Source organism: Gallus gallus, chromosome 19, assembly GCF_016699485.2.
Source record: "Gallus gallus isolate bGalGal1 chromosome 19, bGalGal1.mat.broiler.GRCg7b, whole genome shotgun sequence".
Taxonomy (NCBI): domain Eukaryota; kingdom Metazoa; phylum Chordata; class Aves; order Galliformes; family Phasianidae; genus Gallus; species Gallus gallus.
The window spans coordinates 8,650,232-8,675,563 of NC_052550.1; the positions used below are offsets into that span (position 1 = coordinate 8,650,232).

The window sequence follows — 25,332 nt, forward strand, 5'->3', positions numbered from 1 at the left end:
GTGGATGAGAAGCTCTTAATTTGGTCCGTGCAGCTTCTTGGAGGTAAAGGTGAAGGTTGAGGTGAAGAAGCTCCCCTGGGAGAAGCACAGCTGGTTCAGTAGTGCTTGTGGGAGCGGAGTGGTGCTGAGCCTTTGCCCCTGTGCTGCTTTGAGGTTTGGTGTTGTTTTTCATTGAGCTGCCTCTGCGGGAGGGCACTGCAGCCCTTGTTGCCGAAGCCATCGTTCAGCTCTCTGATGTGCTCAAACAAAAAGGTTTCCACACAGTTTGGTGTTCCCTTAATGAAATAAGGAGCTCTGTTCTGAAGACAAAATGTGAGTGCTTTGCCATCAACTTTTCAACCCTGTCTTGTTCTTATTGCTATAGTATGTAGTGGCCTGACTCGTGTGCAGGAGGATGATGTGACAGGTGGCAAAGGTAGGGAACGTGGGAGAGGTGTGTTGGGGGGAGCTGGGGGGTATTTCTTGTGCTGCTATTCTAAACATTACAGCTGCGTTTGAGACTGAAATGGAGACGCAAATGTATTCAGCATAATGAACCTCAGCAGTTTGCACTGTACTGTTACTACTCAGTGACACGGGGCTGCTCTTTGGCTGTGTTAGAACATGGGATGTGGAAATACGCTCATGTATGGGCTTCAGTTTGTGACTTTTTTCAAAGCTGTCGGCAGCCAGGCCCGCTGTTAGCTCAGATATGCAACTAAACGTTAAGAGAGGGGGGGAAATAAGCTACTAAATAGGTAGGGTGGTTGTATCTGAATGTGCTGCTGCTGAGGTGTCGGCAACAGCGGCTGCTGACAGCTGGGAAAGCCGCTTCCTGCGGCCCGGCGGCAGCCCGGTGCGCTCTCTCTCGTTCCCCGCAGCCCGGCACGGCGGAGCGGCGTTGGTCTGTGCAGCTCCCGGCCGCCTGTCGGGCATCGCGCGGCTCACCGCACAGCCCTCTCGTGCCGCTGGTTGGGTTTTGTTCGAAAGGCCGCGCTCGCCCTTCTGGCTGCGGTATCTTTCCAGGGTTCTTTAGACTTCTTTGTAGCACCCGCATCCTTTGCTCTCCTTTTCTTTTCTTTTGGCAGATCCCGAAGGGTCCCTCACCGCACAGCCCCGACGGACGGCGGAACCGCTGCGGCTGAGCCCGGACGAACTCGGTGCGTGCAGCGCGGGGCGTGGCCAAAGGGAGGGGGCGCGGCCAGCGGGCGTGAGCAGGCGGGGGGGCGCGGTCACGGCGCGGGGGCGTGGCGCGCGGCGCGGCGGGCGGCGCATTGTGCGCGGTGGCGGCGGCGGCGCGGCCATGGAGCGGTGGACCGGGCGCGTGGCGTTGGTCACCGGCGCCTCGGTGGGCATCGGCGCGGCCGTGGCGCGGGCGCTGGTGCAGCACGGCATGAAGGTGGTGGGGTGCGCCCGCAGCGTGGACAAGATCGAGGTACCGGGGCGGGGCCGGGGGGTTCGGCTGCGGGAGGGGCGCGGAGGTTCCTTGGGCCCGGGGGGGGGCGATCGGCGGCTCCGCTCCTTCTCCTCAGCGGCTCCGCGCGCGCTCCGGCCGTGCCGCCCCGCGAGGCCCGGCCTGTGCCGGCGGGACCGGACGGGGCGGGGGAAGCGCCCTCGGAACGGTGCCTCGGCGGGGCTGGGGGTGTGGGGGCTCCCGTTGTGGTGCGATAGGAGCGGTCCGAACGGCGGGTCCGGTTCTGTTCCGCGAGCCGCGTCTGTCCGGGCGGGCTCACCCTGCAGGGAGCGGTCTGGGCCGGGGAGCGTTCAAGGACACGCGAAGCGGCGCTCGGAGGGTTTCACGCGCTTCGTTAACGTTAAAAGACTTCGGCCCTTAACGCGTCCTTCGCTTCTCCACAGAGCATCCCGAGTGCCGACTCGCGGAGCTCACGCGCTGCCTCAGGGGGGAGGGAGACCTCCCGGGGCCGGGCGCGCTTCGGGGGCACCTGTGGGCATCGCTGTGCGGCTGCGAGAGCGAAACCGCAGCCGTTCGGATGGGGGCTGAGCGGAGCTGAGCGCGCTCTCCTCAGAGCTGCTCTGTGCCGCGCTGCTGGGCGCGGAGGGCGCATCCCGTGTTGGTGCGTCCGGGGGCTGTGGAAAAGATCTGCGAAGCAAACGGGCCCCCGTGCCGCCTTCTGAGGTTTGAGAAAGCGCTGCTTCTTTTTTTTCTTTTTTTTCTTTTTTTTTCTTTTTTTTCTTTTTTTTCTTTTTTTTCTTTTTTTTCTTTTTTTTCTTTTTTTTCTTTTTTTTCTTTTTTCTCTTTTTTTCTTTTTTCTTTTTTTCTTTTTTCTTTTTTCTTTTTTTTCTTTTTTCTTTTTTTTCTTTTTTCTTTTTTTTCTTTTTTCTTTTTTTTCTTTTTTCTTTTTTTTCTTTTTTCTTTTTTTTCTTTTTTCTTTTTTTTTCTTTTTTTCCTTTTTTTATCTTTTTTCTTTTTTTTATCTTTTTTCTTTCGAGGTTGTTTCTTTTCTTTTTTGCTTGTTTGCGTTGCATGGGAAACTCGGATCTGACAACTCAGGGCCGGATGGGGCCGTGGGAGGGCTCACACAGCTCTGCGGGCAGTGCGGAGCTGTGGGCAGTGCGGGGCCACTCTGTGCAGACGCAGCACTTCTGCTGCCCCGGCCCATTGGGAAGGTCCTGCTCTGCACAGCCGACCACGCCGTGAATGGATTGCCCGGGAGACCCCAAGAAACAAAGCTGCCGGTGGGGCTAAAAAAGGGTAATGCTCTGAAGAAGAGAACTTCTGTTGTTCATCGGTCAGAAGGACGCACGCCGCTTGCAGGGGGGATGAAACGTATGATGGAACCTCCTGAGCTGTCCTCTGGGATTGCTTTCCTTGGCATCTCCCAGCCGCTGGGTGCTGCACACACGCAGTCGTGTGATGGGTGTTCTCCCGGGGTTGTTTCAGTACACGACTGTGCTGAGCAGCGCTGAGCACTCACCTCTTGCTGCTATCATCTGTCAAGTGCTTGAATTAAACAGTGCGGCTCGTGGTTGGCCCTGGTTGGTTCTTTCTCCTAGGCTCTCTGAGGACCGACTCGTGTTTGCAGCCGTGTGTTTTGGTAGGTGTCTGGGCTGTGTTTTGCTCCATTGCTATTCTGGTTTTATTTACGTGCACTGTGTGTCCTTAATGAGGAGGAAAATGCCAGAGGTGCTGCGTGCTGGATGGGGCTGGAGCTCGGGGTGGCCCAGGGTCACAGCAGAACGGCTCCATCCCTCACCCTGCTGCAGGTGGGGCTTCACGCTGCACCTCTGGGAGATATCTGTGATAACCCAGCTTTTCTCCAGGAGCTTTGCCTTATTTTTTCTCCTTGGAGATGTTCAGGTCTCAGATTTGAGCCCAGAGGGGGACTTGGGACTTTGGATGTGTGTGTACTGACTATCTCAGAGAGCGTGGGCGATGTGGAGGAGCCCAACCCATGAGGCTGTTGCCTGTGGATGGGCTTTGGGCACATGGAGCAGTAGGATGTAAATGAGAGTGTTGTTCCCTTCCCTCAATTAGTTATTGTGTAACCATGAAATACACTCATCTGTTACCTCTGGCTGCTGTTCTCCAAGCTGTTGTTTGTGGGCACAGTCTAGGAAGGCGTCCTGGCAGGAGCTGAGGTGGGATGGGGAGGGTGTGCTGCTTCTAGGAGGGCTTTGGCCACAAAGGGCAGGATGGAGTGGTGTGGGGCTGCAGGGCAGTGGGAGGACCAGAGTGGTGTTGGGGAGCTGAGAGCTCAGTGCTGTGTGATGTGGACACAAGGGGGCTGGAGCACCTCAGCGGTAGGTGCTGCAGGACAGGTCTTTTTGCTCTCTTAAGATGGAATAGTTCACTAAATACTGCTGTAAATAGCAATGCATGGGAGAGTGCACCCAAAAGAAATAAAACAAGACATCTTGAGGGGGGAGGAGTGCAAGTGGTACGATTGAAAAACAGGGATATGGTGCTCACTTTGTAATAACGAGCATAAGTTGTTTTCAGTGTTGTGCACTGGAGTCATCCATTTCAAGGTGAGGTTGCAGGAACCACTACATGGTGGCTTTACAGCCTGCTGTAAACGACTGAAAGAGTATGCAGGCTCATGGGGAGTTTAATGCGGGCAATAAATACTATGTCAAGATTTCTTAATCTCTTGGAAAATCAGATAAGGGCTCGAGGCAAGATAAGGAGCGAATTGCAGAGCTGTGGTTCTGGTATTAAGCCTGTGTCGTGACTCCAGCACTCCTTGTTTGACTTCTGATTGTCACCAGCTGACGGGCACTGCAGCAGCCTTGTTCTGTGCCACGCAGAGGAGCTCAGATGGACCCCAGCGCCGTGCTGTGGCATTGCCTCTTCTTTCCGAACTGGGTTTGACTGATTTTCCTCTCCATCCCCCCCATTATCTGGGCAGGCATGGTGACAGCTCTCTTCCCCTGTCTGCCTGTGTGTTTGAACTGCAGCGCTGACCCCCTGGGCAGCCCTCACGCAGCGCTCAGCCCGGCCGGTTCCCCACAACGGCCCTTTGTTTGCGCTCATTGTGTCGCTCCGCGGCGCAGTGTGTGGGCCAGCGGCGGTGGCTCTCGGGCTGCAGTCGGACTTCGAGGAGCAAAATACAATTAAAATGGTTTTACTTCATTCCTGCACGCCGGAAGATAATTTGAAAGCTTGCTCGAAGTGCAAAGCCCGGAGGTGTTAGCAGCTGCCACAGACTTCTTGGTACGTGGGCTTACGGAGCGCTCTCAACTCTTATCTGTGCGTTTCAAGTCAGAAGTGAGCTTAAGTGCTCCATGAATTAGCCCAGAGCTTCTTGCAGATGAAGCTGCTCCCCGTCTGTGGTCGCTGTTATCTCACCCACCAGCTGGGGCTGCAGCGTGAGCTGCAACGTCCCATGGACCAAAGGCAGCGCATCCCTGGTGGTGCCTTCATCGCACATCTCCTGGCCTGAGAGCAGCTCTGGACGTGCCCTGGTGCTCTGGGAGTGCAGGGAGGTGTGAGCTGCAGTGGGACAAGCTGTGCCTGCAGGGAGCGAGCCCTGCGTGCTGTGGGGCTGCCACTGCTTTGGAGAGCACCGGAGAGATTTAGTGATGGATATCATGTGGTGGTTGTCGTTGAGGAGGAGATAGAGCTGTGCAGGAAGCAATAAATGTTGCTTAAATTACAAGGTTTAACTGATTGATTCTAATGCATTTGTGACAGTTATTGATCAAAGGTAACATTTATAACCGGGGACTGCGTCCTCAAGGTTAGATCTTGCTCAAGAAATAGCCTTTGATAAGCTGTGCTGTTGCTTGCAGGCTGGAGCAGCCCGGCCCCTGAGGAGGCGAGTGCTCCCTTCATGTCTGCGTGGGAGGGGGAAGGGACAGCCACACCACTCGTCCCCTGCAGCCATTGCACACTGGCTGGGCTCCAGCCTGGGCTGTGAGGGATGCTCGTGGTGCTCTCAGGCAATTGATGTAAAGGCCGAGTTGTTTCATAGCAGGTGAGTGTGGAACAGCGTTATGTTGCGTGTGAGTCCCCATGGGTGGCAGGAGGTTGCCTGGTTCCAGCAGGCCCCGTGCTGTGGCACTGCACCATGGATGTTGGGCCAAGCTGTGCATGTCCCATCCATCCCTAGGGGTCATGGGGCCCTCGGCACGGCCTGGCTGAGCTGTGGGGACGTGAGGGGACCATCAGTTATTTTTAAGGCAGCGGTTGCAGGTCTCAGCAGGATAATCCCAAGGCAGATTCTGCTTGTGAATGAATGACCTTCAGAATCTCCTTGGCCTCTGGAAGGGCAGTGGTCGCTGTGCTGGGTGCTCGAGGCCTCCCAGGTGCTGTCATTGCCTCTCGTCCCTGACCAGGTCCTTTCCTGATAAAACGGGAGATCCCATAACCGCTGCTCTGTGCAGTGGGAATGAATGCTCAGCTGTCTGATGGCTTTCCCCATCTGTGAGGTGTGTGGGGGAAGGGTTGCTTTAAACCTGCTTCCATTCATCCTCCCTCCCCCTTAACGTGATTTGGAATCGTCTCATTGTGTGTTCTGTGTGCTGGGGTTTGTTAATGGGCAAAGCTCTGCAGAGGTACGGGGGCACTGAGGACTTAACCCCAGCTCCTGCCAGCGTCCCTGCGAGGAGTGCTGCTGCTCATTTCCCAGCCGATGCTATTGCTCATCCTGGTCGGTCCTGCATGGATTTAAAGCTCAGTCTTATTGCATGGCGTGAAATGGGATGAGAGTGGCAGTGGAAGCACAGGACCTGCGCTCTGGCTCTGCTCGCCAGACTTTGCTCTCTGCTGCGCTCACGCGAATCAGCTGCAGCCCTGCTGGTGCTGGCGGCTTAGCTCGGGATTAGCAGCGCTGTGGATGCGCCCGTGCTGATCCCGCCGTGCCCGGTGCCTGGCGTCATGCAGGCGGCCCTGCAGGCCGTCGGTCGCAGTGTGTGGCACCCACAGCCACGCTGTCCCCGCTGCTCGTGTTGCAGTGTGCCCGAGCCTTCATCTCTGGGCTGTAAATCCGAAGCGTGCCGCAGTTCGGGACCTGCACCTGAGTTTTGCTGCTGGGGGGTATCAGAGAGCCTGTGAGGGAAGGCCTGCTGCTCTGCAAGCGTGTGCTAATCTTTCTTTTCAGAAGAGGATTCGGTCAGGATTACACAGGTGCAGAGCAGGAGCTGATGAGACAGATAAAGGCGTGGAGAGCGCGGCTCCTGCCCGGCCCTCCCAGCGGTGTGTGGGCAAACACCCAGCACTGCTGGCTGGAAACTGGAGAACAAATTGGGCCATGGAGCACTGAAGGTGGGAGGCTGGCTGTGGGGTGCTGCAGCAGGGATGTGCTGCTGCTTTGTGGTAGCGAGGGGTGAGTTTTGGCCCGGCCCTGGGCAGTTCCTTGGCTGCTTTCCTCCCAAAGGAGTGAGGTGTGCTCAGGTTTTCCTTGAGCTGATTGCCTGTGTGAGGAGCTCAGAGTGCACCGTGGGGTATCCAGGGCTGCTTCAGCGTCCCTCAGGTGTGGAAAGCAGGGCTGGGAGCAGGAAAGCCCCAGGAGAGCTTGTGGCAGAGATGAGGACAGACGCCTGCTGCCCTTGTGGGTGCTCCCGCATCTCCTGCACAAACACAGCCATGCATTTGGTTACAAAGCACGTGGCACGGAGATGTGTGCTGTTATCTGCTGGGCGCGGCCACGTGTGCGCAGGTTGCCTTGGCAATGCGCGCTGGAGCGGGCGGCGATGCAGCAAGATACATGAGCTGTCACTCTGCATGCGGGGAGGCACGGCCCCCTCCCACCCCCCACACAACCCCCCTCTGAGGGCTGCTGGGGGCCGGAGCGGCTGTGGGACAGCAGCTGCAGCCTTTGCGAGGGCGTGGGAGCGCTGAGGGAGGAAAACATCCACGTGCCCGGCTGCATGGGAACCTGCTGTGTGCGTTCTGGAGCTGAGAAGTGGGCAGGCACCCACCACGCTCGTTTTAGGATAGTCATAGCTCAGAATAAGCAAGGAATATTGCTCTAATGAGCTGTCATAGTAGCGGCAGTGCTTCTCCTCCTCCTCTGCTCCCGTCTGTGGCAATGTGAGCTGAGCAAGCACCAAAAAGAGTGCCTTCAGCCTTGACGTAAGGAGCAGTTGTTGGAATGCCTTCAGGTAGCAGGAGCTGCCAGGGCGATGGAAGTGCAGCGATTTGGCTTGTGTGTGCAACACCAGCAACGTAAAATTAAGTGAGTTTGGAAAAAATGTCTTGAGTGCTGAGCTGCTGGAAGGTACAGGGAGCAGAGAGGGCTCAGAGAAAGAGCAGCACAGCTCTCAGCCCTCTGGGAGGGACAACTAATAGCACGAGGAGGACATGACTGCACAACCGGATGCTTATTTCCCTGGGAACCTGGCTGAAATTCCTGAGCTGAAGCCAGCTGGATGCTTGGGCCACATCCCACCCGTGGACAGGAGACAGTGGTCATGGGACGGGCTCGTTGTGCGGCCCAAAGGCAGGTGCTGCTCCCGGTCCAGCTGCAGAGCTTGGGTAGCATCCAGCATGAGATGCTGAGGTGTCACTTGGTGCTGATGGAGGGCACGCTGCCTCCCGTGCTGCCTCTGTGCCCCCTGGGTGCCCATCCGCATCGTTTCTCACTGCTGGGAGCTGGGAAGTGTCAGAGGTGTCCAAGAAATTTCCCAGGGTTGTATTCCCTTTTCTTGTATAAAGTGGGATCTGTTGGCATTATTTATGGAACGTGTGCTGATTTTGTGTGTCGCCTTTGTCTTTGCAAGGTCTGCAAACTAAGTACATTTAGAATGATGAGGGGTGAGAGAATACATGCGGGGACCTCAATTTTCTCCAGGTTTCTCCCTTTGACAGTGCTGAGAGTTTCTGGAGCAGCATAAAAACAATTCAGTCTCCCTGATTAAACAGTCTGTGCTTCAGATGCACCTCAGGCAAACAGTGTGAAACCAGTGCTAATGCTTACTCCTTCGCAGGTTTTCCTACTGGTGCCCCCAGCTGAGCACTGCATGTTTGCTTTTCCATTTGAACCCTGTTTTCCATGCTTTCCTATCCCCACCACTCTGCCTTGTTTTGGAACAGAGGAGGATCTGAGCCGAGGAGCAGCAATTTGCAAACAGTGAGTAAAAAGCATTGATTTAAAGCTCAAGAGAGGGAAGGAGAATCACTTTACCATCTTATTCATTTAGAAAGTCCTTTCAGACTCCTGTGGAGGCCCTGTCTGGGGACCTGACGCCATACAAAGGGAGCTGGAAGAAATCTGAAGTACTGATCATACACAGGCAGAAAGCCCCCAGGTCCCCGGCTGCTCCTGGGGGGACTCAGTGTGATTATCTCCCTTCTGCAGAGAAGGAAACAGAGCTCTGAGTCCTGCCGGTGGTCACTGAATGCTCCATGGGAGTGGCTGGAATAAACCCCAGCCTTATGCACTATTCGCTGTTGCACTGGTATTAAAACTTAATTGAAAGAAACCTCAAACTTGCCAATCAGTAAAATGAAAGGATTTTTAAGCCCCCACTTTTCTTTTAGAACTGTGGTGCTGTTCATTAGGCTTTTTTCTCCTTCATTTCCTTTAGATAGCAATTGTAATTGGGGTGACTTCAGTTTCTTTCCAGTTGGTTTCTTGGTACAGCTCCGTGTTTAAGCATAGGCTGAATCAGCAGGATGTGAGCACCTGTGATGAGTGGCAGCTCAGATTAAAAATTACCTAATGGTTTCTGCTGGCTTTAATCTCTCTGAACTAAATGTGTCTGAAGTTAATAGGATGGTTTGCCAAATAAAGCCCGATGTGACTCTTTACTTTTTTGCCTCCCCTGAAATGTTTATATCAATTAGTTTTGCAGAGCCACATCACCAGCACTGAATGTAAATGCGTGGTGCTGTGCCCTCTGTGAGTGTCTTGTGCACAGAGTGTTAACCCTTGGAAGAGCAAACGGAGTCCTGGCGTCTGGAAATCATCCGTTAAGTGTGAGGCATCCTTTCAGCCCTTCAAAGCAGACAGCTGAATAATGCACGGTAAACATCACGACCAGAGATTCTTCTCTGTCCCACTTGTGTGTAGGTGTTGGGTGCCTTATGCATTTGCTCACTCCTTCGTTCAGCACTGCTAGGATTGAGATGAATCACGGTGGTGTCAATGGAGAAATTGGGCTGTGAGCAGGAGGTGTGTTGTGGCCTGTGCCACTCACGTGCATGCTGCCATTTTGGCTCGCTGTTCCCCACTGTGAATTCAGATGCCCAGAGCAGAAAGCTGACCTTCCCCAGGTGGCTGGAAACTCCGTGAACACCGCCTGGAACTGCGTGTGCACCAGAATTAGAGGGGGGGGGCTTGCATCAGTGCTGATGGGTGACTCTCAGTTAAGCGTAACCTAGGCTGTAATTATTATTCCTTTGTTGTCTCATCTTGGGCTGAGCAGTGCCAGCAGACCCAGCTCCAGGCAGGTGGAAGCGGCGTGGTGCAGAGCTGGTGGGTCTCATTGCAGAGCTTCCCCTCGGGCTGCCAGAGGTGCTGGCTCTGGGCTGGGCTGGTGCTGTGATTCCCCCTGGCTCTCAAGCTGCTTCTGGAATCTGGGAAAACAGCCCTTATTTCTTTTTTTCTTCTTTGCACATGCGGCTTTCTTTAAGTGGGACGAGCATTCATGGAGGGGTTTAACCATTGCTCGGGAAAAACATAAATCTGCAGGCTCCCTAATTAAGAGGCTGCCTTTACGTGTGTCTACAAACTGAGCAGTGGTTGATGTTCCTTTGAAGAGCCCGTGATGGCTTTATCTGGAGTCGTGTGCAGCACATTCAGCTCAGCCTGGTGTCAGCGCTGCTCGGCGCTGCGTTTTCAAAGGGAATTTGTTAGCACGAGTACGGGCTGAGAGATGAAAGGATCCGTGCTGATTCCCCTTTGAGGTGGTGAGAAACCAGGCAGGAAAAGCAGGATCTGGGGAGCCGTTTGTGGGCAGCTTTCTGTGGTCGATGGTGGCAGGGGAGCCTTCCTGTGAGTGAGGCAGTGCTTTCTGGTGGTGTATCTGAGCTGAGCTGAGGAGAGGCATGCAGGATGGGTAGCAGCTCCTTTACGTGCCTCTGTGCTATGGCATGTGGTGTATGGGCCCCTCCTGCCTCCGTCCAGGAGCTGCTCTGAGAGCTGCACCGAGTAGCAGAAAGTGACAGCTGAACATGGAAACTGAGATATTGAACATGGCAGCTCCCTCTGGGCCACAGATGAGCTTGTCTGGCCTTCCCTGGCTGTGTCCCTGGGCCCTGTCTCCTTCCAGCCAGCTCCCCTGGCACAAGTCCTCTTGGGGGGGGGGGGGGGGTTCACTTGGATCCCTCGTGCTTGTATTTATCTTTTAAAATCATTGCTGTGACTATGGGGGGGGGGGGGGGGGGGGGTGTCTGCAGCAGGGCTGGGTTTGGCTGCACTCTGCCTCACCTGCAGGTTATGAAGGATGTGATGGAGGGCAGCCTTGCCCAGTTTTCCCCACCTGTGAGTTTGCAGGAGCACGGCCTTATCCCTGCAGTACTTCAGCATCCTCCAGCAGCCCTTCGTTCTGCTTTTAATTCCCTGAATGTCACTCCTGCAGATTTTCCCCAAACTGTTTCCTGAAGGGTGCGCTTTGATCTTTAAAAATACGTATATATTTCAGACGTGACCAGCCAACAATATTGCCCATACAGCAAGGTGAAACCAGCCCTGACGGGGTGAGGGGGTTGGTTTGGTCCTGGGGGCACCTTTGTTCTCTGCTGGGCAGAAATAGTGCTGAGCTCAGCCGCAGCAGAGCTCTCCTGAGAGCGAGATGCTGTTGGGATGCATCGATCTCCGACTGAACTCGTTGTGCCCGTCCTCTCCTGGCTTGGTGCTGTGACAACAGTAATGATTCCTGCGCTGCTGCAGTGCCTTCGCTGAGCTGTACCGGAGGGGCAGCGGCTGCGGGAGCAGATCTTTAGGCTCAGGATGGTTTCTGCTTGTGGTCTGAGACCCGTGGCCACCTGCAGTCTGCTGCTGAATGCCGGGCGAGGCAAACCAGGGGGGGCTTAAACTTGCAGTCGGGAGCTTGCATCAGCTCTGCCTCGGTCTTAGGGGTTGAGAAAGGCTGAAAATCATTTACCGAGCGGAGCTCTTTGCCTCGGAGCCATAAAAGCGGTGTGCTCTGAGTGCTGGGGGGGAGGGTGCTGTGGTAAAACTTTGCTGTGAGGGCCAAAAAGAGCCTGTGGAAGGGCCAGGGTCAAGAGAACATTACAGGGCTCGATGCTGGGAGTCAGCTCACACCTGCAGGTGGCTTTTGCCCCCTTTTCGGACACGGTGACATCTGACCAACTTTCCGTCCCGCCTCAGAGTGAGCCGATACCCGTCTGACTTTTCTCCCGGTTTCCCTCATGATCCGTGTTATTATTTCTTCTGTCTGATGTTTGTTCTGGGATCTGGGGATCGCTCTGGCCCAGCACCTCACAGCATGCAGGCCTGGGCCGGGCCTCGCTCCGCTGAGCGCAGCGGGTTGCAGTCAGTCACCTTGGGGGGGGGGGGGGGGGTCGCACAGCCGCCCCCGGCAGCAGCAGAGCTTCACTGCACCCACTGAAGTGTCACGTTGGGGGCAGCGCTGCGGGCGGCGCAGTTGGAGTGATGCGGTGGACGTCTGTAGCCGCAGTCCATCCCTGTGCATCCCAGACATCACGTGGCCCCGCCGCGCTGGAAGCTGTCACTGTCTGCAATGTGACACATCAGAGCTGAGGCGCTGCTCTCGTTAGCGTCGGGGGAAGGGGCGTCGTGCGGAGGGTTTGGCTGCACCGTTAGCACGGGGTGTCAGCGGCGCTCGGCCTTTCGTTCGCCTTGTGTCTGATACGAGATCCGGAGGCTTGGGATAACTGTTGGTAATGGCTGATGAGGAATTGCAAGGCAGGTGGTTGCTGTGTCCTTCATCCCCTCGGCGGTGCCACAGCCCTGCAGCACGTCAGCCTGGTCCCACAGCAGCATTTGCTGGTGGTTTGCCAGCACCTGCTCAGCTCGAGCTGTACGGCTTGGCGTGGTGGGCAGCACAGGAGTGCTCCTTCTTTGAAAGAAATAGCTGAGCGCATTAAAGCCAATGTAAGGCTACGATCTACAAGCATTCATTTGTAGTAGGCTGAGCTCTGTTGCTGGGACGCCACGCACTTTGTGCAGCAGCACAGGCCACGAGGAAGACTGCATCAGGCTGAGCTTGCAGCCCTCTGAGGTTGTAGGGATAAACTGTAGCCCCTGTTGTTCTCATTGCACTGTGAGGCTCGCAGTGTGCCGTGCTTGGATGTGCTGCAAACATTATGCCTCGGTATTGTTTGCAGTTCTTTGGTACTGCTCTCATGCAAGTACATAATCGCTGCTACCAAGCAGCAAAAAGCAGCCCTGCTCTCCTGTCTCCAAACAGAGAAAGCTGATGGATGTTTTCTTCCTTTCTCTCTTCCTCAGAAATTGGCAGCTGAATGCCAGAGTGCCGGCTACCCTGGGACCCTCATTCCGTACAAGTGTGATCTCTCCAATGAAGAGGAGATCCTGTCCATGTTCTCTGCCATCAAGACCCTTCACCAGGGAGTTGATGTGTGCATCAACAACGCAGGGCTGGCTCGCCCGGAGCCTCTGCTCTCAGGGAAGACAGAAGGCTGGCGGACAATGATAGACGTGAGTAGTGCCATGGGAGAGCAGGAGCTGCGTGTGAGCAGTGGCCTGGGATCCCCAAACAGCCGACTGTGGGGAGTAGGTGAAGGGACCAGAAAGTATTTGTTCACATTTCCATTTTTTATTTTTAAATGGCATCACTTTCCCATTGACTTTCCACTTGTCTAAACTATGCTCAGCTTATCTAGATTGCATAGATTAGTTTCTCTCACTCACCAGCACCGTTGTACCCATCTATTTTGTGCATGGAGCTGAGGACCACTCCCCCTCTGGCCCTGACTTGGCTTTGTGCTGGCTGGGCAGGAGGTGGAAAGGCATCGTGTAGTGCTGAGCCACACGCCTTCACCCGGGAGCATGAAAACATTCAATACCTTCAGTAGCATTTTTCCTTCAGATCAGTGTCTTTCTACAAAGTGATGAGCCTGGCTTTTTTTTTTTTTTTTTTCCCTCAGAATAGGAAATTGAATCCCAAACACTGGCTTTCGTAGCTAATCCTGTTAGTTTTAGCAATGGGTTTTAAAACAGGCAGATTCTTTTTGGCTTAAAAAGCTGCAATGCTTTTGTCTTTGAAGCTTCATTTTCTGCCTGTAATCTGGTTAAAGCTCAATGCCAGTGAGCCCATTTCATCTGCCAAACAGAGAAGCAGTGCAAATGGCTCGTGCCATTCACAGGCAGCACTTCTCTCAGGGTGTTGCTGCCCTGAGGTGCTGCTGTGCATCCTTTTGGGACTTGTCACTGTGTGGAAGCCCTTCTCTGCACACACCTGGCATCCACAGCTGTGGGACATGTGCATGTTTGTGTGCTGTTGCCTTGCAGCAGCTTTAGGTTGGTTTCCCCTGTACGCTCCATATTTTGTGTATGAAAGCATCATCTTCATGGGGAGCAGGATTTGTACTCGTGCCTTTGAGTAAACCACAGTGTCTTTGCAGTAGCAGCTCTGTTGTAGTGAAGGAAAAAGATGTCTGTTTGAAAAGTTGTTAGAACTTACAGGCTTGGGGCCCCTGCGTCTGAAAGCAGAGCCAGCCTGGAGCTGTCTGCCCCATGGCAGCTGGTGGCTTTCCATCCAGCAGCAGTTCCAGGGGCTGCGTAAAGCAGAACAGGCACACGGAGGCCTCAGACTCCTGCTGCCGGGGTGAGAGCTGCTGTGTTCTGTCTAATTAAGTTCTTGTTAGGATGTTGGCTGCTCTGCTCACTGCTGTGACTGCAGCCAAAGCAGGCTCTGCTTGGCTTTGTCTGCCCAGCCAGGCTTTTGTGGGTTGCCCAGCCCGGGTCACTGCACCGACGCATCTCCCTGCTCCCAGTTGCCATGGAATCTTTAAAGAAAATTAAGTGAAGTGTAGCTGAGGCTGAGTTGGTATAAAGCAGGGCACTTCCCAGCGTTGTTTTGCTGCAAGCCTGGCCCTGTGGGTCGCCTGCACCTTGTCCTGGTTGCTGTCATCCTGTCTTGTCTGGAAGCTTCAGTGTGTTGCTTTGTGTCCCTCATGCTCCCTTTCCTTTGTTCTTCTGACCTTTTGTTCTTTCTGAAGTGGGCAGGCTGGAGCAGGGATGAGGCACTTTCCTGCTGCCTTCCCTCTGTGCTCCATTCCTTGGAGCTCAGGTGGGAGCGCTCCCTTGGTCTCATCTTCCACTAATTTTTGGGAGCAAGGATTTGGAAGGGGGTTGCTCTGTAGGATATGCTCTGTGCCGGTATTTGTGGTGGCCAGAAGTGGGGTTTGGGAACCTGTGGGGTCCTCCTCCTTGTGGGCACTGCTGTGTGCACCCTCCAGAGCTGCTTTGGGATGATGGGTGGCGTGGGAGCAGAGAGGCAGTGCTTCAGATCCACGGGGGCAAGTTAGGAGTCCATGCTGGGGTATGTTTTATTCCCAGAAGTGATCTGCATTGCTTTGTCTGCACTCATTTGCTTGACAGAATTGCTCTTGCTGTTCTAGTCTGGGGAATAGGCTGAGACACCTCAGCTTCATGTACACGTCCCTGGGGTGGCAGCAGGGGCTGGGGGGGAGGGATCCGCACTGACAGCTCTCCCTGCTGCAACACGCCAGCCTGGGGGAGCACTCACCGTGTCCGTTTCTTCTGCGTGCTCTGCATCTCTGAGGGTCTGAATGGGGTAAAATGCCAGCACCTTTCACAGGCTGCTGACCAGGAGCAGAGAGGCTTCTTCCAAAGGCAGTCTGGAGAAAGGTGTTACGAACAGCGTGCTTAGAGATGTGGCTGGAGAGCTTCTGTGTGCTGCTGGGCTGCAAGCCGGGGAAAGTTTCTAAACAGCCATCAACGTATTGATTGGGGAGGCATTAGGGCCTAAATTAAAGGCATTTTTTTCTTTTTGTTAAATTGATTTTTCTTTCCATGCATTTTTTATGAGCTTTGAGGCTGGCTGTCTCTTTTCCAGGCTCCTCTCTCAGTATACATCCAACAGTTGAAGTCGTGTTCTTATTTACTTATTCCTCCTCTTTAATGTTCCAGTTCCTTATTGTCTGGTATTTGTTCTAAAGGGAATAATCTCCAGGAGTTTATTCTCCTCGGTCTGCAGGAGCCTCAAGTTAGGAAAATCACATCTCCACTGCTGCAGAGCAGTGCTGAGTGCTGTGCTGTCAGATAGCAAATTCAGTGTGTGCAAGAGAGGGAGCGTTTTATCTCAGACATGATTCTAAGCCCTTCATCTTTTGATATACAGCTCCCTCCTCTTTTCTCCCCACTTGTTTGTGAGCCTGTGCTTTATGTCAGGCTGGAACAAAGTCCTCCGGCTGTCCCCGATGCGGTGCTGTGTACACACTGACTTGGGGCTCTGGGATCTGAGCAGCTCCTTCACGTTTTGCCTACTGACCTTTGCAGCCAGGAATTCAAGCTGAACTTTCCACTTGCACTGTTCCGAGCACAAAGGACTGCAGCACACATCCTCCCATTGCTGTAGGCACTGAATGGGTTTGATTCTTCTTGGCATTATTCACTGGCCAGTGAGGCTCTGTTCTTCTTGCTTTTATATACCATCTGTCCATAGATATGTGTTCTGTAACCTGTATTTGTGTGTGTGCTTAGGAGCTGGGATGCTCAGTTTGGTATCTTAAAAAAGCCCTGACTCTGGGAAGCGAAGTGCTCGGTTTCTGTTGCATTAGCAAAAGCTTGCCATGGTTGCAGACCTGCTGCTTTGTGCAGCATGCTGTGTGAACTCGGAGTGCAGATATATTGACCGTTTTTGCCAAGAGACCTTTGAACTTTTTGTTCTTAAAATAGGAACAAGTGCTGAAAAGTGTCTTGTGCAGGTATTTGTAGCAGCCTTTCTATTGTTTCTGGAACTGATGTAGCCATAGAACTTGCTCATTTTCCAGGTGTATTTTTTAGGTTCCTGAGTGCGTGCTCTATGTTTTGAAATGGGAATAGGGATACCGAAATCCTGTGGGTGCTTTCAGGAGAAGAGCTGCCTTCTGGCTGGTTGTTTGGTGTCACTGCAGTGCCTTACAGTGTGGGCTCTGGCCTTTCCCATGTGGCTGTTGATTAGTACCTTGCTTTGCCAATAGTTGTCAAAACATTGTAACTCTGCCCACGCAAGGAGGCATCGCTGGGTGTGAGTCACAGTGCTGCAGCCCGGCTCCATCCTGCTGTCAGGCTGATGTTACCCTCTAGTGGCCCACGGAGATGGAGTGGAGCGGGCAGTGACTGCAGCAGCAATGCACTCCCGTGAGAGGCTCGGTGCTTCTTGAGGCAGAGAGGAAAGCAAAGGGGTGAGGGTTAAATGACTTTTTATTTTATAATGCTCAAAGTTGGCTCTTCACTTGACTTTTACTATGAAATGCACAAGATTTCGGGTGCCCTGCCTGTTCTGGGCTCTGCTCCAGTGCTGAGCTGCTGCTTCTGCTGACATGTCTGCAAAGTTGTGATTCTGTTTCTTCCTTGTGCAGCCAAGGTAAATCTTCAACCTGGTGCTGGGGAATTATCTCTGTAGTTCCAGGTCCGATGGCTGAGATATCTAGCAGTGACTGTGTGCTCAACCAAAGTGCACTTGGATTAGGGTGATTACTTCACTTAGTGTGTTGCCTGGGTACTCCGTGTTAACATGGGATCAGATAAGAATGCTATTTATCTATGCAAAGACCAAAACCCATAAGCAAAGCCTCTGTTAATGAACAGGAAACAATGACCAAGACAAAAGCAATGGCTGAAGATCCTTCAGCTGTCCCCCAGTCCTCCTTCCAGTGTGCTGCTCAGTATTCACACCTCTGAAATCCATCTCTTTTTGCCTTTTGCTTTCTAGTCTCCCAAGTAATGTTCTTCTCTTGTGGCCGTGTGTCCTTTTGTGCCACCAACTTCTAGCTGGCCCTCCCCAGTCTTTGTTTCTGAGTTTTATGCAGATGGTAGACAGTCATTTGCTGTCCACATGACCTTGTTCCCTCTGCTTCTCCCATTTATAGTTACACCTGACTTCTGATCCATCAGAAATTTACTTCTTCCTGGATATTTAGTTCACAGCAGTGCTTTTAAACTTGCCTGGCTTGCTTGGTCAAAAAGTGACATGCCATGACATAGGGCCTGCCAGCGTGTCCTGCACTGGAAGGGTTTCATCCTTTCTAGAGGGCTTCCGCAAACACTTTTCCACCTTTTGGCCACTCTTCTGAACCTAAAACACCATAAACTTGAGCAGTTAGCACTACTGCTGACACGGCTTGCTCATCGGTCTCACACACACCTGTGGGTGCTTGGTGCTCTTGTATTGCAGGTGGAGGAATTTCCATATCTCTACTTTCCTGGAAACTTTGAGTGTGTGTTTTATGGCCAGCAAATTGTCAATCTGTGCTTTAAAGGTGGCAGCTTGCTGGGGTGATGTGACTTGAGTATAACTGAACCAGAGTGTGCTGGGCAGTGGTGGTTCAAAGAGCAAGTACGTGGAGAGCTGTGGGTTGTGTGCTAAAGGATACATCACCTTTTCCTTCCTTCCTTGGTTTATCCAGTGGAGGAGGATGTCAGCAAACAGCATGGCAGGTCGGTGGCTTTCATATCTCAAGGGTTCCTTGCCCTCTTGGGCCCTCCCCAGGACCACACCATGATCTTTGGCTTCATTTGTGCATGGGAAGCTCTTTGGCCATGTGGTCTGCAGTGCCTGGGAGTGCCTGGCTCTCTGACAAGGCACTATCTGGGGATTTCCACTTTAACTAGCTGACCTAATTACCCACTGCTAGCATCCTATCGGCTCTCCAAACCCTGGTGTGCTCAGTGCTGTACGAGATAATTTTGTCTCCTGCAAGGACTGCTGACTGTGGGGCGTTTGGGGCTCTCTTACCTTGCACTCAGCCTCACGCTTGCCCATAAAACTATAAAGTCTATTTGTTTTTGGCAGAGGCCAAGGCCTGTCTCACAAAACAGGACCTCTGTGCCTCCCCTGCCCAAACCCTTTGTTATTGCAGCCCTGAGCACAGTTGCAACGTAATGCAGGCTGTGGGGGTGTGTGTGCAGTGAGGTCTGTGTAGGTGCATTTCCCTCTGTTGGTGTTACTAGGAACTGCCATGCACTGGGACCTGCAAGTGTAGCTGTGCTCATGTAAAGCTGTGTAGGACAGGGACAGGGCTCTGTTGGTGCAGATTTGCCCCATGCTAATCATTGCTGCGAGGAGGGTCTGCGGTGGGAGGCTCACAGGGCCAGGGCTGCTGGTCTTAGTCTCCTCTTCTCTTGTCCCTCAGGTCAACGTGATGGCTGTGAGCATCTGCACCCGAGAGGCCTATCAGTCCATGAAGGAGAGAAACATCGATGACGGTCATATTATTAACATTAACAGGTACACGAGGTGGGAACGCAGGAGCTGCCGTGTGGGATTAGAGCAGAGGAGCTTTCACCTTTCCGGGTGGGCTGATGGTCGCCCAGGGGTCTGAGGGGTTTCCCAGGATTGTGATGGCTGATTTTCCAAATGTTTTTTCTTTTTTTTTTCAAATATCTGCTTGTCTAAATACAACAAAGGCCAAATATGCTGTTGGCTCTTTCACAAGACTGCATACCTCCCTGCTCAGCACTCTCCTTTCTGCTCTCTCCTCAGCATGAATGGTCACAGCGTTGTGCCACAGTCGGTGGTGCATTTTTACAGTGCCACCAAGTATGCAGTCACGGCCCTCACGGAGGGGCTGAGGCAAGAACTCAGAGAAGCAAAGACTCATATACGAGCTACAGTGAGTACTGGGAGAGTTCTCCCTCTCTGCTGGCTTTGTGGGTGGCAGAGAGCTGGTAAGTTTTGTGGGGCAGAGATCTGGGGTTCTCTTTTTGTTTGTTTCTTTTTGGGTTTTCTTTTACTGAAGGAGAATTACAAATCCTATTAGGATGTGCTCTGCTCTTTTCCAGTGTATATCTCCAGGACTGGTAGAAACGGGATTTGCTTTTAAACTTCATGATAATGACCCTGAGAGAGCTGCTGCAACCTATGAGAGCATTCGGGTAGGACATGGAGATATGGGAACAGAGAGAAGTGGCTCTGATCGTAGTTTAACAATCTCTCTCCTGGCTAATTGCACAATAAGCTATTTCTGCAGGGTGCATAATGCTTTCCAGAATAGTCAGCATCCTCCAACTCAAGTCTTGGCACTCAGACCTCAGATATTGCATTAATATTTAAACATTGTGCAAATTCTCATTCAGGTTTAGTTTCTCACTCTCTCTATTTTTTCTTACTTTAATGTACCTGTAAATAAATTATCAGCCAGCTTTGAAATTTTGCAGGCCGTGACCTCTTTATTAAAGAGAAAATAAAATAAGCAAACATGCCTACACAAGGATGGGCAGGAAGTGTGTGTTGTACTGCAAGCAGCTGGCACAGGATTTCTTGTTCTTCTGTGGTCATTTCTTTTTGTAACGATGGCAGTGCTTGAGCTGGCAAAGCTACTGTGCCAGCAGTTTGGTGAGTTGCTTAGCCACACTGTAAGCCAGTGCAGCTCTTCTACCCATCCTCATAGTGCCCTCTTTTCTGCTGAGCAGCTGCTCTTGTCTCTGCTCTTTGTCTGATTGTACAGAGACACATATATGTACATATATGTACAGAGACACATATAAGTCACATCAAACTGAGAAACATCAGCACCAGACGCTTCCTCTATTAATTTTTTAATGGATTACTTTTTTTCCTGCTTGCTTCCATCTTTTTTGATATGCCCCAGTGACACTGTTGAAACTTGTTGTTGATGGTTATGAAAGGAGTGATCTCATGGTTAATTTTTCTTAAGGTGTTCTTTGTCTGAGATTGTTTTTTCTGTCTTCCCAGTGTCTCAAAGCTGAAGATATGGCTAATGCTGTCATATATGTCCTTAGTGCCCCACCTCATGTACAGGTAAGCTGTGGTTGAGTTGAAGGACTCTGCTGTAGATATTTAAAGGAGAAAAGAGAAACTGCTGTCCTGATATTTGCTAATCAGTATTGCAGCTGCCGTGTCAGCTGTGTGCTTAGTGGAGCTGGGGATTAGTAGTGATCCCATTTGTTTACAGTTCCCTTATGGCAGCTTTGGGACCATACTGCTCAGGCCACCCACACCCATGTATCCATCCAGGATTGCTCTGACTGCAGAGAGGAACCATGCAAAGCAGGGGGAGTGGGAGGGATACAGGCATGTCTTGTCCCTTCTGGACAGTGCTGTCTGAGATTTGCTGACTGTCTTATAGCTGGTTCAGGTTCTGCCAGTTGCCAAATGTGTTGGGCTGGATCCTGCCAAGGTGCTTGTGCTGCCAGAGGGACTTCTTTCCTGGGAAACAAGAAATAAGTGACCAGCTTTGAGCTGGAACCAGGAGGAAGAAAGAATGGTGTCAAAGTTTAGGATGTTGACTGAGTTGCTGTTGCAAAAGCAAACTTTGATCACGAGATGCTTAGTGATCTCTGCTCCTTTGGAGCAAGGTGCAACCATCTTGACGTTAGATCAGTCTAGAAGCACAGCAGCTGAAGGGTTCTGTCTCTGGTGAAGCTGGCCTTCTTTCTTTAAGAGCGTAAAAGGTCCTCCTGGAGGCTGATGTGGAGAGGTGCCTGCAAGCAGTGCTTCTACTTTGTCCTCTGAGCAGGACCATACTTAAGACTTGATTATAAGCTTTTATAGTTCAGTGTCATCTCACACTCTTTTCTGTGTATTTTTGCCCTTTTTTTCCTTTCTGCTAAAGGCAAAACAGTTGCACTCACTTATATTTCTTTTTAGTATCTCAGCTAAACAGCCTTATTTTTAGTCGCAGGGACTTCCTTTACGTGCAGCTTACCACGGTAACAGTGCAGCATGCGAGTACACGGTGCAAGGTTTAAAATATGTCAGTGCTGCAGCAAAATCATGTGCTGGTCTCTTCTAGATTGGAGATATACAGATGAGGCCCACGGAACAAATATCATAGCAAATGAAGAAGACGGTGAGCAGCACCATGTATCCACTCCACTTGGGACCCTCTGGCAATGTGGGGTTTCATCAGCTGGCTAGCAACATTTTATTCAAGTACCAAGGATTGTGTTTGAAGAATTATTTTTCTCTCCCTCTCTCTCAGCTGGTGCTGGTACGGAGCCAGTTTTAAAAAACATATATATAGTAGTGGGTCTCTTTCTGCCCTACTCCTTTTGGAAACTGCGTAAGAGTAAAATGTATTTGAAATTAATGCAGGGAAGTGGTTTGTGGAAGATTGTCTCCAGACTGGTTTATTCTTCTTTTTGCTTTCTTTTCAAGGTTGGTTTGGTCTTATTTGATGTCTGGACATAGATGAAGTGGCACAAGGTGTTTGCCAGCTTCCATGTGCTTAGGGTTTGAGATTTCCAGTGGATGCCATCTGTTTAATTTTTACATTTCTTCTCATCATTTTGATGCTTATTTGGTAACGATGGATGTGATATTTTCTTCTCTCATGTCCCACTGCCCTAAAGCCAATGTACAAACTCACCCTGCCTCCCCAAACCCTCCTTTTGCGTTCATATGAATTGTGCCTGCCAAGTTTGAGGAGGTATAAATGTGTGTGCTTGCTGTTTCTTTCTTTCTAGGAAAGTAGGTAAATAGTTTTGGGCAAAGAACCTGTATTCTTTGCAGGTTAGAATGATCTTCTAAGTGGCATAGGTACAGTAAGAGTGAGTTGTTTGGTATTTTTAATAAAAATTAAATGTGCTGTCTTGTGACCACCTTTATCCTTGGTATCATCTCCCAGCACTCTTGTTGGTTTTTTGTATGTTTGATATTTGCATGCATTGATGCTTTTTGGAAGTATTGATTGGTCTTTGAAAGATGTATGATGATGTTTAAATGCTGATCACTCTTAAGTTGGAAATATTGGAATTTTGTTTATACGCAGAGATACAAACTTGGAGAGAGAGAGAGTGAAATGAACCATGCTGAAGCTGTCCAAAATGAAAAGATTTTAATAGGGGCATTTGCCTACCAAGCAGTAGGTGAAAGGTCTGCTTTGGATCGACTGGTTCTATGCTGGCCCTGTTGTTTTGCTCTGGGTTTACTCTAACTCAAGGGAGGGGGGAGTTAGCCCCATAGCTGGTATGTGCACAGCTGGAGACCACTTGAGTTGTTTTATTTACTCTTACAGTGTGGCAGAAACATATCTGCATGGAGCCCAACTTGGCTTGGCGCTGTTAACATACGTGTTGCCTTAAGACTGCAGCGTCTCTCCTGCTGTGCTTTGAATTTCCTGTAGTACTTTGGCAGGCGAACACCTTGTAGGTGGAGAAGGGATGATCACTTGGTTTGAACGGAGGACTGAGAACCAGAGAAACTTGGTTTGGATTGCTTTGCTTATGCCAGTGTAGCTTTGTGGGAGTTCATTTGTGTTACACCACCACGAGGGAGACCAGAACTGGGCCACTACGTCAAGAATTTCAACTCCCTGTATAACCTTGGGCACGTCGCTTTACCTCTCTGCCTCAGTTGACCCATCTGTAAAGTGGGGATAATAATACTTACCTACCTCACAGGGGTGTTGTGAGGACTCACAAGCTGTTTTGTAAAGCACTTTGGATATGAGAAGCGCTATGTAAGTGCTGAGTGTTGATATGAAGTATTATTATTAATTAAATCCCGTGATGCATAGAATTCCTTGTGCCAAAGGTGAGCAAGCGTGGAAGGCTACAAGGGGGAAAGTGGCAAAGTATTCCCTCATAGTGGTAAAAACAAAGGCAATTTGGCCCCCCCCTTTTTTTTTCTCTTTATAAATACACTCTCATGGTATGTTCTGTCCCACATCTGTCACCAGTTTCTGCTAGTAAGTACGTGTAACCTTGTCTCTGGATTTGGCCTTCTAATTTACTCTGAAACTCATGCCCCGTAGCAAAGTCTTGCACTACTCTGATGCACTGCCCTCCTCCACTCAGCTGAGCGGTGGCACCGTGTGGGTTCTTGGTACAGAGCTGCACTGAGTTAGGCTGTGTCCTGCAAGGAGCAGCCAGTCCTGCTGTGCACACAGCCAGTGATGCTCAGTGCAGTGGAGAAAGCCTGTGCTAGCTGGAAAAACTCTCCAGCCTCCATGCTGCTGTGGTGCACAATCCAGAGGCCTTTTGCTAAGGAAGGTCCAAGCACAGTTGTGCTTTCTGTAACCTCCCCCCCCCCCCCCCCCCCCTCCCGTGATGTTCAGCTATACTTAATATGAAAACTCTGAGTGTTTTCCATAGGTTTTCTTTCACAAGAGCTTGTTTAAACTCAGCAGGTGCAGTGTGCACCATTCTTTAAAAAGAGAAGGCAACTGAACTAGAAGTTGGGGGCCAAAACAGAAAGAGTTGAGAAATTAGCAGGAAGAGGAATAGGTGAGGCTGTGGGAAACAGCAGTGAAATGGCTGAATGGGTGGCTGTAACTGTGTGCGAAACTCAACAGCTGCTGAAATGCATGGCTGAGACAGGACCTGGCTTATCTTTCTGCTCTGCAGATGTAAGGCCTTGAAAAGGGGCCAGTGTGGACAGACACTCCTTGCAAATGCAGCTTGGCTGACCTGCAGCCCTGGATGTGTTTTTTCTCCATGAGCTACTGTAACACTTGCACATCTTTAAAACATCTCGTCCTTGAAATGATATCTATTATGTTTTTCCATTGCAAATGAGATTTGGGGGGATGATTTTTCTGCCAGATGACTTCCTGCCTCTGGCTGCTTTCCCATGTGAAGTGCAGCCCACAGAGGGTTTAGCACGGGGTGCTCGGCCTTTCTGCCTGTGTGACCTGGAGGCACCTCGAGCTTTCTTCCTGAGTGGGGATGAGATTGGCAATGTGACCCCAAGGCGTTCAGAAACCCCAGACAGGAGAGTGACCTGTGCAATTTACTAGTAGGCTTCTAATTGTGAGCTAGGAAAAAAGAACAAAAAGAGGCACAATGTAGTTCTTTTGTTGTATATAGTTGTCTGTGTTTAAACGTAACATCCTTTTTACTGTTCACAGCTAAACCTATCTTTTGTGAAGGGTTGTAAATTTGGTTCCTCACGGGGGGGAAAAAATATTGCAATTGCTTTCTAGAGCAGAATAGCATCCACTTGTCTCATGGATAACCTGTGGAGATTGGACTCGCCCTTCCCTGTTCAAATGAAGCCGTGCTCCACAGGGTTTTGCTGAAATCCCCAGGTAGGCTGCTGGGTTTGGCCGTAACTGTGCAAGGGATGAGCCAGTGCTGCTGTGCAGACTTGGATACTGAACCCTTTCAGTCCCCCACACTTGGCTGAAGTGGGATGGATTATTGCTGTTGTTAAATGAAGGCATTTTTAGTGTCCGGTCCTCTTTCGGGTTGTCCAAGTGCAGAGGCTCAGGTTGGCTGTCATTGAAACACAGTGCTTTTGCGAATAAGTAGTGAGTTGCTGACTTGGCTGCCTTGCTGGATTTGAGGCAGGTGTTTTGGATACCTTGTAAATAGGTAGAGAGCATTTGTGGAATTAAAAGCATGTTTGTTTTTTCTCATCTTGTGCTTTCCTTGTTTTTCCTGTGTAATAAATGTCATCAGTTGTGTTCACGTTGCTGTACCTCGAGGAGATGTTACGTGGCAGTCTGTGAGCACTGCTGACCCATCTCGGCTCTCATTTTGGGTGGGGGAACCACGGCTGCAGTTGGCTCTGGCGGGCAGCAGGATAAGATCATTTTACTCAAGAAATTTCCATCTGTATGAACACTTTCATATTTCTGAAGGCTGTCAGTGCTTCCGAGTAGAAGACTGAAACACCTCTCTCTGCAAAAGCCTTTTAGAAGAGGCTGTCGTGGAACAATTGCCATCTCCTCGTTTATGAAAGCGACAGATGGATATGGAGTGCTCTGCCACTGGAGCAGCGTTGAAGTTTTGGATGGCCATGAGACAACCTGGGGCTCATCCCATGCACTCTGGAGCCCCTTCTCGCAATGCCAGGGGAAGCACG

The 25,332-nt window shown here is 51.3% G+C and overlaps 1 protein-coding gene across 1 annotated transcript; it reads left to right on the forward strand.

Moving 5' to 3' along the window:
- The first annotated feature begins 1,255 nt into the window (after window positions 1–1,255).
- Window positions 1,256–24,883, forward strand: DHRS11 (dehydrogenase/reductase 11). The gene is made up of 7 exons (NM_204507.2): window positions 1,256–1,414; window positions 12,822–13,031; window positions 18,695–18,789; window positions 19,045–19,174; window positions 19,344–19,436; window positions 20,257–20,322; window positions 21,317–24,883. Exons 1-7 carry the CDS (start codon window positions 1,283–1,285, stop codon window positions 21,356–21,358), a joined length of 768 nt encoding a protein of 255 aa, NP_989838.1. The 5' UTR covers window positions 1,256–1,282; the 3' UTR covers window positions 21,359–24,883.
- Window positions 24,884–25,332: the final 449 nt, after the last annotated feature.